The sequence below is a fragment of the Pelophylax lessonae genome (assembly GCF_965119305.1).
Source record: "Pelophylax lessonae genome assembly, chromosome: 3".
Lineage (NCBI taxonomy): Eukaryota > Metazoa > Chordata > Amphibia > Anura > Ranidae > Pelophylax > Pelophylax lessonae.
In genome coordinates, this window is record NC_138770.1 from 421,659,898 (window position 1) to 421,672,169 (window position 12,272).

The window sequence follows — 12,272 nt, forward strand, 5'->3', positions numbered from 1 at the left end:
TTCCTCTGTTTCCTATGGCTGCAGAGAGTCCAGGGAGAGTGACAACACATGTGTATACCTTGTATGTAGTATGTGTGATGCTAATTGGCTGCCTTCTAGTGATGGGATTTGCATTGTGACTTCTCTGAATGCCATAATGCAGTCCCTTCTCCTCTCATACATGTAACATGTATATGTGCCATTATAGCATCTCACATACATGTGTGTAATGCTTGACTCTTATCTAGAAATTAAATGGCTGTACCGGGGGCATGCACGGGGGGAGGGGAAGGTGAATAAATTAAGTAGTGTTTTATAAACAGATAACACGAAGGGAGAATGGGAGGAGCTGGAGCGCAGAAGACTGGAGGGGCGGAGTTCCGATCGGTTGGAGAGGAGGAGCTGGATTGCAGAAGACCGGAGGGGCGGTGTTCCGATCCCAGCCGAGCGCTTGGGTGAAGTCTATTGGACACAACACCGCCCTTACTGAAGGCTGCCGTCCTACATCACTAGAGCGCGCCGCCCTTTGACGTCAATCAGGGGCGCTGCGGCTATTTCAAAATAAGCTTCATATGGTCATTGCGCCAAGCGGCAGGATGGTTCGTTCGGTGCCTCGGGCTGCTATTAGAGCTGCCATAAAGAAACGGCTGCCCGATCTTCGTCTGGAGACCAACGTTGACCTGCTGGTGAGAGCCGGGGACGTGTAGAATATATGGGGGCTGTGTGGACGGTTGACGCTCTATGAAACCAGCAGGGTAGGGGGGAAAAGGAGCTGCAGTGTGTTCATCGCAGTAATTAGAATGACGTGAAAAGACGTTTGAAATCTTATTGGGGACAGCACTCCTTTGTAACCACTTGCTTACCAGGCCAATTCTGACATTCCTCTCCTACATTTAAAGACAAGCATTTTGCAAGAAAATGACATAAAACCATCAAATATTGTATTTTTTTTTTTTTTAAAGCAGAGGCAAAGGTGCGATGACACTCGGAGGGCTGGGCGCAGGACTGCACGACACTCGGAGGGCTGGGCGCAGGACTGCACGACACTCGGAGGGCTGGGCGCAGGACTGCACGACACTCGGGGGGGCTGGGCGCAGGCGTGCGCGACACTCGGGGGGGCTGGGCGCAGGCGTGCGCGACACTCGGGGGGGCTGGGCGCAGGCGTGCGCGACACTCGGGGGGGCTGGGCGCAGGCGTGCGCGACACTAGGGGGGGCTGGGCGCAGGCGTGCGCGACACTCGGGGGGGCTGGGCGCAGGCGTGCGCGACACTCGGGGGGGCTGGGGGCAGGCCTGCGCGACACTCGGGAGGGCTGGGGGCAGGCCTGCGCGACACTCGGGAGGGCTGGGGGCAGGCCTGCGCGACACTCGGGAGGGCTGGGGGCAGGCCTGCGCGACACTCGGAGGGCTGGGGGCAGGCCTGCGCGACACTTGGAGGGCTGCGCTCATGACTGCGCGACACTTGGAGGGCTGCGCTCATGACTGCGCGACACTCGGAGGGCTGCGCTCATGACTGCGCGACACTCGGAGGGCTGGGCGCAGGACTGCGCGACACTCGGAGGGCTGGGCGCAGGACTGCGCGACACTCGGAGGGCTGGGCGCAGGACTGCGCGACACTCGGAGGGCTGGGCGCAGGACTGCCCGACACAGATGCTTTAATAGCAGAAAGCTACCCAGAGAGGCTACTATGGGAATTTTGTAAATTGGGCATTCATGGGCACTGAATGCTCAGAAAGTAATGAGCCTCTAATGTGGGACTGGATATCACTGTTATCTATACATTTCGATACAAAAACTTACCATAATAGTTACCTGTAATTGTGGTTAGGGAGTGTTGAAGTAATTGCAATATATCTAATACTGTAATTGTACTGTTTTCCTTAGATCTATTTAAACTGCGTGCTGTTTCTCCAAAGATTGGCTACAGAAGCTCGACTAAAGGCTATTGAGGACAGATGCTCTGTGATAAAGCCAGCACATATCAAAGCTGTGGCAAAGGTATGCCAAACTTGTTTACTTTTAAAAGTTTGGGTCCATTTGAATACAGTAAGAATAATAAAAAAGGGCTGTTACTCCAAAGAATGAAGATTTACTATGTTATAGAGCTGCACAATTTTGGATAAAATGAGAATCACAATTTTTTTTTTTGCTTAGAATAAAGGTCCCGATTCTTTGCATAACTTTATCTTTCACGTTATACAAAAAAAATTTAACTAACTTTACTGTTTGTTTTTTTTAGTTCATTAAAGTGTATTTTTTTTCCCAAAAAATTGCATTTAAAAGACCGCTGCGCAAATACGGTGCAACATAGAATATTGCAATGATCGCCATTTTATTCTCCAGGGTCTCTGCTTAAAAAGAAAATGTATGTGTATGTTTGGGGGTTCTAAGTATTTTCTAGTAAAAAGAAAATACAGATTTTACCTTTAAGCAACAAGTGTCAGAAAAGGGTTTAGGCCCTGTTCACACCAGAGCATACTTCATCTCCTAAAACGCTCATCTCTGAAGTCTCAAAGTGCCCGACAAGCAAAATCCTACCATTCATTTCAAATGCCCCTGGTCTCATATGAGCATTTTGTCACCTGAAGCAAAACCTCTGGAGCTCAAAGTACATGAGCTTCTTTTTTGGCAGATTACAAGCATTTTTGATAGATGTCAAAGCCTGCCTCCAAAAAAACCCTGAAAAACGCCCCAAAAAAATGATACGCTCAGGTTTGAATGGTAGTCTTTAAGAGGTTAAACTGCCCTCACTAACAGACGGAAGTCCATTCCTTTGATCTAAAAGAACAAAATGATACATTATTTAGTCATCTCCCAGCCTTGGCAATATTGATTAAACATTTGCCAGTGGCTCTTTAACCACTTTACCACCGGAGGATTTTGCTGTCTTACGTCTGGGCCACTTTTTGCCATTCGGCACTGTGCGACTTTAACTGACAATTGTGCGGTCATGCAACACCGTACCCAAACAAAATTTACGTCCTTTTTTTCCCACAAACAGAGCTTTCTTTTGGTGGTATTTGATCACCTGTGCAATTTTTACTTTTTGTGCTATAAACAAAAAAATAGCGACAATTTTGAAAAAATAACAATATTTTTCAAATTTTTTTATATGAAATTCCCCCCCCAAAAAAATGTAAAAATCAAAATTTATCATTTTAGGCCAATTTGTTTTCTGCTACATATTTTTGGTAACAAAAATTGCAATAAGCCTATTTTGATTGGTTTGCGCAAAAGTTATTGCGTTTACGAAGTGAAAGATTTCTGTCATTTTTGGTGTTTTTTTTTTTTTTTTTTTTGCGGGACTGCGACATTGCGGCGGACAGATCGGACCCTTGACTGACATTTTTGACACTTTTGGGGGTACCAGTGACATTACTACAGTAATCAGTGCTATAAATATGCACTGTTACTGTAAAAATGACACTGGCAGGGAAGGGGTTAATTTTATTGGAGAGGGAGGGGTTAATGTATGCCTGGTGCTTACTGACGTGTGGGGGAGGTGACTGAGTGACACAGGGACAGATCGCAGGTTCAGCTATGCTGAACCCTGCAATCTGACCTTGCCTGTCACTTAGGAGATCCGCCCGCTTTGTTTACACAAGCGGGCGGATATCCAGACTCGATTCCCCGACGATTGGGGAAGAGCAGCGGCTGTCGCCGCTGCTCCTCCCCTGGCCCGACTCCCGCTGTGACTGAATACAGCGGGAGCGAGCCTCCCGCAAAAAAAATCGCAGATCGCCGCCATTATGCGGTAAAAAAAAAAAACTACAAAAATCTTTCCCTTTGTTAGTAAACGCGATAACTTTTGCGCAAACCAATCAAAATACGCTTTTTGCATATTTTTTTTTTTTTTTTTTTTACCAAACATATGTAGCATAAAACAAATTGGCCGAAAATGTTAAAAAAATTTCATATATAAAAAAAATGTGAAAAATATTGTTATTTTTGCAAAATTGACGCTCTTTTTTTTGTTTATAGCGCATGATCAAAAAATCGCACAGGTGATCTAATACAGCCAGGAGTCTTTTTGGGAAAGATGCAACAAGTCTTTCACACCTGGATTTGGGGATCCTCTGCCATTCCTCCTTGCAGATCCTCTCCAGTTCTGTCAGGTTGGATGGTAAACGTTGGTGGACAGCCATTTTTAGGTCTCTCCAGAGATGCTCAATTGGGTTTAAGTCAGGGCTCTGGCTGGGCCATTCAAGAACAGTCACGGAGTTGTTGTGAAGCCACTCCTTCGTTATTTTAGCTGTGTGCTTAGGGTCATTGTCTTGTTGGAAGGTAAAACTTCGGCCCAGTCTGAGGTCCAGAGCACTCTGGAGAAGGTTTTTGTCCAGGATATCCCTGTACTTGGCCGCATTCATCTTTCCCTCGATTGCAACCAGTCGTCCTGTCCCTGCAGCTGAAAAACACCCCACAGCATGATGCTGCCACCACCATGCTTCACTCTTGGGACTGTAATGGACAGGTGATGAGCAGTGCCTGGTTTTCTCCACACATACCGCTTAGAATTAAGGCCAAAATGTTCTATTTTGGTCTCATCAGACCAGAGAATCTTATTTCTCACCATCTTGGAGTCCTTCAGGTGTTTTTTAGCAAACTCCATGCAGGCTTTCATGTGTCTTACACTGAGGAGAGGCTTCCGTCGGGCCACTCTGCCATAAAGCCCCGACTGGTGGAGGGCTGCAGTGATGGTTGACTTTCTACAACTTTCTCCCATCTCCTGACTGCATCTCTGGAGCTCAGCCACAGTGATCTTTGGGTTCTTCTTTACCTCTTTCACCAAGGCTCTTCTCCCCCGATAGCTCAGTTTGGCCGGACGGCCAGCTCTAGGAAGGGTTCTGGTCGTCCCAAACGTCTTCCATTTGAGGATTATGGAGGACACTGTGCTCTTAGGAACCTTAAGTGCAGCAGAAATCTTTTTGTAACCTTGGCCAGATCTGTGCCTTGCCACAATTATGTCTCTGAGCTCTTCAGGCAGTTCCTTTGACCTCATGATTCTCATTTGCTCTGACATGCATTGTGATCTGGAAGGTCTTATATAGACAGGTGTGTGGCTTTCCTAATCAAGTCCAATCAGTATAATCAAAACACAGCTGGACTCAAATGAAGGTGTAGAACCATCTCAAGGATGATCAGAAGAAATGGAAAGCACCTGAGTTAAATATATGAGTGTCACAGCAAAGGGTCTGAATACTTAGGACCATGTGATATTTCAGTTTTTCTTTTTTAATAAATCTGCAACAATGTCAACAATTCTGTGTTTTTCTGTCAGTATGGGGTGCTATGTGTACATTCATGAGGAAGAAGAATGAACTAAAATGATTTTAGCAAATGGCTGCAATATAACAAAGAGTGAAACATTTAAGGGGGTCTGAATACTTTTCGTACCCACTGTGTGTGTGTGTGTGTGTGTATATATATATATATATATATAATATACACACACACACCCAATTACAGCTTAATCTATTGACCTCTGGAAACAGGCTTTCAAAAGAACCCTCTGAAAATAGAAAATTTCCCCTTACAGCATTTTATATTTAGCTGACTTATAATCCTAAAAATGAAAACATTGTTGCTCCTGTATACTGTATTCCCTTTATCTTCAATAAGGTTCTTGCTTATAAATCTTCACATGATGGCCTTAAAAAAAAGAGTGTGTTTTGAAAATGCATGTGTCTTACCTAATGTGTTACTCCTCCCAGCATTTTTAGTTGCAGGGATGAGCACGGTTTCTTTTAAGGTATAGTGCAGTGGACTCCAAACTGCAGCCCTTTTCTTCTTTTTTATCTGGCTCTCGGGCACTATTTTCATCCACAGATGACAACAATGGGGCATAATCCCTCTAACATCAATGAAGGGGCTGAATTCCTCCCAATGATGCCCACAATGGGGCACAAATGCCTCCCAATGACACCAGAGATGGGCCACAATGCCGCACAGTGACACCAAAGATGGGGTAACCATGCCCCCCCCCCCAGGTGACACCAAAGATGGGGTAACCGTGCCCCCCAGTGACACCAAAGATTGGGCTTTGTATAATTCCACTGACGTCGGGACCTTTTCTACTCCTAGTGGCCATAGTCCGGCCCCCTTTAAGTCTGAAGGACAGTAAACTGGCCCTTTGATTAGAAAGTTTGGAGACCCCCTGTTTAAGTGTATAGTTTTCTGTGGTCAGTCCAGATATCACATTGTTGTGTTGCACTTTGTACATAACCATTTTTCTGAAGTAAAATATCTATTTATTATTATTTTGTAGATGGTCCTGAAAAAGTCAAGAGGGTGAAAATCAATTCTGGATTGTCAAATATGATGCCTCTGGATAACCACAACATCTTAAACTGTTCTTTACAGTTAATCTTGAATCGTTGGTATCTGTATATATGTTTTATATTTTTTAATAGCTTGCAGTGTAGAAGAAATATGCCATGGTCACCTAGGCAATAATACACTGTTTTTTTATTAGAAGCCTGGGTTCACACTAGTGCGAATGGAATGTGGGTTTACCTGCTTCCAATTTGCATGACAGGAGAGTGTGCCCGGCTCTCAATGGAGTCGGTTCACAGATCTCCGTGGCGGCTGCAGAGTGGATTGCATAGGGGTCCTGTGCATCTTTGGCTCTGTTTTTAGGTCGGAATTCATGCAAAAAATTTGGGCCTGCAATGGAGAACAGGGACGCACCGGACCCCTGCTGTCAGCCGCATTTAATATTGTGTGAAGCCTGTCTCAAGGTCTTGGTTTCTATGTATATTTATGTACAGCAATATATGTAAATTACTAAATAAAACATTGTAGAAAACATCAGCTTGTTTGGTCTGCTTTTGTATGTGCAGTCTAGTATTTGTGTTTTGTAGTCAGTAGCCCAAGAAAGCTAATGATTCTTCTCCATACAGGTAATACCAAACTATACAGAATTGTCTAGATTTGGTTCCCTTTTATTCTTGCTTATGCCCCGTACACACGTGCAGATTATCTGAAGACTTTTGTCTGCAGACTTACCAAAACCATATAATATGAGGTCAAACCTAAACACTTTCAATTTGTATGCAATCCGGCAGGCCCTTGCACTACATAGAAAAGGTAAATCTGAAGACAAAAGTCTTCAGATAATCTGCACGTGTGTACGGGGCATTAGAGTATACACAGGCAGTCCCTGGGTTTCAAAAACATAGGTTCTGTAGGTTTGTATGAAGGTTGGAACAAATACTTTTTTTTTTTTTTGTGTAACTCCAACCAAAGAAATTTTTTTTTTTTTTTTTTGGATAGCATAGGACAGGGCTCGACAAACCCTGGGCGCCTTGGCGACTAGAATTAGCGACCTGGCGCCTGGGGTGCACTGCAAGAGGTGTCCTGTCCCTTTTGCGCCCCCCCCCCCCCCCCAACCACTCACCGAGTGCACGGACTTCTGCGCCGTCTGAAAATTGAGGCCGTGGCTTTTCGGCCTCCTTCAGTGAGAGAACAGGGAACTGGCGCCCTCTTGTGGTGGCCACGAGTTTGACAAGCAGTAACTAATGGCTGTTTCCCCTGCCTGTCCTCAATGCCTGTCCATCTCCTTCCCCAAGAGAAGATGAGAGGGAAGTTTTTGCAGGCTTCATCTCCCTGTCCACTTACCTTTGCTTTCACACGGGCTGTCTGATCAGGTCCGCCTGTCAGTTTTTAAGGCAGACCTGATCGGACCCTTCAGTCTCTTCTATGGAGCCGTAATCTGCCGCCATCTGATCCTGTCTGCCAAAAACAGACGGATGGTGGTTCTATTTTCTATCCATCCCATGGATCGGATCAGATGGCATCGGATGGAAACAGTCTGTTTCCATCCGATTGCGCTATAGAGGAGAGTGGGGTACTAGTCGTCTTTATGTGTAAATTTCGTATGTTATTTTTTTGGAAATAAAGCTTGGTTGTTTGTTTAAAAAAAAACAAAAAAACTGGCTCCTAACTTTTTTAGCTGGCTCCTAGATTTCAGGAAAATTTGTCAAGCCATGGAATAGGGAAGGGTTAACACCCCTGTAGCGTTTGTTTTGCTGCCTTTGCCCGGTTCAAAAGATTTCACCTCACTTTCTGTTCCTAAGACAATGAATAATGTTTTTTTTTTTTTTTTTTTTTTATTTGGGGTTGTCGTGGAAACAAGGATTGGAGATATCTTTCTCCCATGATAACTTACAGGAGGGTTGGAAAGACTTCAGCACCTCAGATGTCTTTGAAGACCGTACCTGTGCTCTAGTTCTTCACCATAGGGAATATAGGGAACTGTGAAAGAAGAAGCCCGTAGAAAAGCAACCCCATTCTTTCCTCCCCTTCTTCCTTTTTATGTTTCCTTTTTTCTCTCTGTTTTCTCTTTTTTTTTTTTTTTTTTTTTTTCTTTGTTGTTTATTTTAATGGTTGATTGTATACAAAATTGACAAACGGGCTCTAATTGAGATTTTGTGTTCTGCTTATGTAGCCAAATGAGAATTAGTGATGCTTGTGATTTTTAGCTGTAACTAACGAAGCGTATCATTAAAAAAAAAAAAAAAAAAAAAAAAAAAAAACTTTGAAAAAAAAAAAAAAATTCTTACTGGAGTGAATTTCCTTTCATAGGGGTAGATTTCCTCTTCCTGTTGTCTCCTTCCATTTAAGTATGAGTCGGATGTATGTGACCACTTCAGCGTTCATTCCTTTTTTAGCCGTTTATTGATTAGAGCAATTTTTGCATTTGTACAAGTGGCCCGTTTATTCAAAAATAACTTTTGACATTGCTTAAAGTGGTATTAAACCCACAAACAAACCTCTAGTATATTGCAGTTTATCAATTCTTAGATGCGATGGCTGCATTCATTTTTTTTTTTCTTTATTTTCATCTGTTGATGCATCCATTAAGTCTTTTTTTTGTATTTTAGCAGAACAAGCTGTCCTGCAGATGTAGCAGTTGGAGGGTTGAGACAGACCATAAATCACTAACAAAGGTGCTTGCAATTGTCCATCTTTTATTTAGGAATGTAAAACCTTGATACCAAAAAGAGAAAAACTGTTGGAGTAACTGCTTGCTGCAGTGTAAGCTGGAGTTTTGTTTTAATTTGATAGTGTATCTAAATCTGCATCTTACACTCCCCCCCCCCCCCCCCCCCCCGAATGACTATGCTGCTGTCCAAAGGTTCCCCCCCCCCCCCATGAGGTCATTCATCTAGAGTGAGGGCACTCTAATGCAGGACTTGTGTAAAGGCCCGTACACACGTAGCGACTGTCGGCCGTAAATATTCGGCTGCCGAACGATCGGCTGATTGTCGGCTTGTTAGTATGATGCTTCCGACAACCGACTGCGACTTTTCGGCCGAACAGAATCGGGTGTGCAGGCTATAAAATTTTTGTTGGCCGTCACCAGAATGGCCGATTGTTCGCCAGTCAGTACAGAATTCGGCCTAACAGCAGATGAGCAAGACTGGGCATGCTCAGAGAAGAAAAAACACACGGAAAGTTAACCATCACATGGCATCACTTCTGCAGTCGGCTGTTGTTGGCCGACAAAATTCGTGTGCAGTCTTTAGCACTTTTCAACCGACAGGACAGCACCTGACAAAAGACGGCCGATCGTTCGGCTGACATTCGGTACGTGTGTACGGGCCTTTACTGGCCAGATCACCAGGTGAAAACAGGAAAAAGGCCTAAAAGAAAAATACAGCTGCCACTTCTAAGGATCTGTTGGCTGTATTATATTATTTTTTGGGTTTAATACCATTTTAACTACTTCCCAACCGTTCTATAGCCAATTGACAGCTACAGCGTGGTCGGCCAGTTCTGGGAGGGCATTGCATGATGTCCTCCTGTGATCGCTGTGTTCTTAAGACACAGCTGATCACAGATCGGGATAAAGGGCCAATCACAGGGGCTCTTTACATCGTTATCAGCTGAAATATGGTAGTAGCTTTCCTTCATCAAGGGGATCTTCTGGCTTCTATCGATCTCAAGGAAGCTTACTTTCATATTCCAATATATGTCGGGCATCAGAGTTTTCTTTGTTTTGCCATGGGCGAGGAGTACTATCAATTCGTGGTGTTACCTTTTGGTCTCGCCTCAGCTCCTCAGGTGTTCACAAAGGTTTTGGCCCTAGTTCTGGCCTTGCTATGGAAGAAAGGGATTGAGGCACTAGGTTACCTGGACGATCTGCTTCTGCGTGCAGAGTCTTCTTCGGCTCTAGAAGCCGACTTGGACATTACTGTACAAACTCTACAGGAGTTTGGATGGATACTAAATTTTCAGAAATCGGCGTGGACTCCCTCCGCCAAGCTGGACTACCAAGGTGGACTACTTGGGTCTGACGCTGGACTCAGCTTCGGCCCAGGTGTTTCTTTCTCAGGCAAAACTTCTGAAGCTACAGGATGCGGTTCGTCTCCTGTTGTCCAACCGTCGGTATTCGCTCAGGACTTGCATGCAGTTCAATAGCAGACCTCCTGCAAAGGGACATTCTGTCCAATGGAACAAGGATCCACTATCACTGGACAATTTGATCCTGTTGAGTGGGGGTTCGAGTGAGTCTGTTACGGTGGCTCCGTTCCCCGGCGCTTCATCTGGGAAAATCCTTTCTTCCCCTGTATTGGAATGTAATCACCACAGATGCCAGTCTGTCCGGGTGGGGTGGAGTCTTGGGAGTGTACTCGGCCCATGGTGTTTGGACTTGAAAGGAGTCCAGTCTGCCTATAAACAACCTGGAGATTCGGGCGATCAGGCTTTGTCTCGATGGGACGGATCGTCTGCAGGGATGCCCTGTGAGGATGCAGCTGTGGCATAGGTCAATCTTCAAGGGGGCACAAGGAGTGCCCTGGCAGCCCGGGAAGTGGCTGGTATCTTGAGGTGGGCAGAACTATATGTTCTGGCCCTCTGCTGTGCACCTACCAGAGGTAGAGAATCGGCAAGCGGACTATCTGTCAGCAGACGTTGGATCCGGGAGAATGGTCTCTTCACCCGGAGGTGTTTCATAAACTGTACCTTCGGTGGGGGTCCCCTGATAAGGACCTGTTGGTCTCTCGTCTCAACAGGAAGGTGCAGAGGTTCAGGTCAAGTTCTTGGGATCCTCTGGCAGATGCCCTGGTGGCCCCTTGGGGTCAATATCGTCTTTTTTTTTTTTTTTACGCCTTTCCTCCAATTCAACTTCTGTCGAGACTGCTATGCAAAATCAAGGTAGAAGGGATTCCTGTCATTCTGGTGGCACCAGACTGGCCTCACTGGTCTTGGTACGCAGGCCTGGTAAGACTGGTACCAGACATCCCTTGCAAACTTCCTCTCAAGGAAGATCTTCTGACCAATCTTCCACTCTGCTTTACAGTTGCTGGCTTTAACGGCTTGGCTATTGAAAGCCAGATGCTGAAGGACAGGGAGCTGTCAAAGTCAAGTCAGTGATTCCTACACTATTAAAAGCTTGGAAATCTACTTACAGAAAGGTTTATCATAGTTTGGAAGGCGTACATTACGTGGTGAGAGTTTAGGAGGGGTGGGGGGTTCACCCCGTTCCTTTTCTGTGTCTTGTCTGTTGGAATTTCTACAACTGGATGTAGATCAATGTTTTGGCTCTGGTCACCATCAAGGGCCAGATTTCCGCTTTGGCTGTATTTGCAAAGACCGTTGGCGGCGAAGTCCTAGGTTCACACTTTTGTGCAGGGAGTTTGCCATCTGGCTCCTCCGGCACAATCCCTGGTGCCTCCGTGGGATCTCAATTTGGTACTGTCCGTGCTTCAAAAGCCTCCCTTTGAAAATATTTGAGAACTTCCTCTGCTAGTTCTGTTGCACAAGGTGGCCTTTTTAGTCGCCATTACTTCCGCACGTAGGGTGTCGGTAGTTGGCTGCGTTGTCCTGTCGGTCACCTTACCTGGTGATTCATAGGGACGAAGTGGTGTTGCGACCCTGTCAGGCGTTCCTTCCTAAGGTTGTCTTGGGATTTCATTTGAATGAAAATATTGTGTTACTGTCCTTATGTCCTAAACCGAAACATCCTAAAGGAAATTGCTTTACATTCCTTGAATGTGGTCAGGGCGATTCGGTAGTACCTAGTGATGACTGAGCCGATTCGGAAATCCGATTCTTTGTTCTTATGGATGGACCTCGTAAGGGGCAGGCCGCATCTGCTGCGACCATTTCGAAGTGGATCAGGCAGACAGTGGTACAGGCCTATTCTTTTAAGGGTCAGGTTCCTCCTTTCCCTGTTAAGGCGCATTATACGGGGGCGCTCAGTGCCTCCTGGGCCTTCCGTCATCAGGCGTCAGTGGTTCAGGTATGCAAGGAGGCTGCGTGGTCGTCTGTACACAAATTCAAATTTTATAAG

At 45.4% G+C, this 12,272-nt stretch overlaps 1 protein-coding gene across 1 annotated transcript; it reads left to right on the forward strand.

Annotated features, from left to right (window-relative positions):
- The first annotated feature begins 533 nt into the window (after positions 1 to 533).
- Positions 534 to 6,399, forward strand: CENPW (centromere protein W). The gene is made up of 3 exons (XM_082249592.1): positions 534 to 665; positions 1,862 to 1,975; positions 6,243 to 6,399. Exons 1-3 carry the CDS (start codon positions 552 to 554, stop codon positions 6,267 to 6,269), a joined length of 255 nt encoding a protein of 84 aa, XP_082105718.1. The 5' UTR covers positions 534 to 551; the 3' UTR covers positions 6,270 to 6,399.
- The last annotated feature ends 5,873 nt before the right edge of the window (positions 6,400 to 12,272 follow it).

What these genes read in the sequence shown, in the direction of transcription:
- CENPW (XM_082249592.1), top strand. Translation starts at nt 552, where the DNA reads ATGGTCATTGCGCCAAGCGGCAGGATGGTTCGTTCGGTGCCTCGGGCT. An exon ending in AGACCAACGTTGACCTGCTG is followed by an intron (nt 666 to 1,861) that starts GTGAGAGCCGGG and finishes TGTTTTCCTTAG; the next exon opens with ATCTATTTAAACTGCGTGCT. An exon ending in ATATCAAAGCTGTGGCAAAG is followed by an intron (nt 1,976 to 6,242) that starts GTATGCCAAACT and finishes ATTATTTTGTAG; the next exon opens with ATGGTCCTGAAAAAGTCAAG.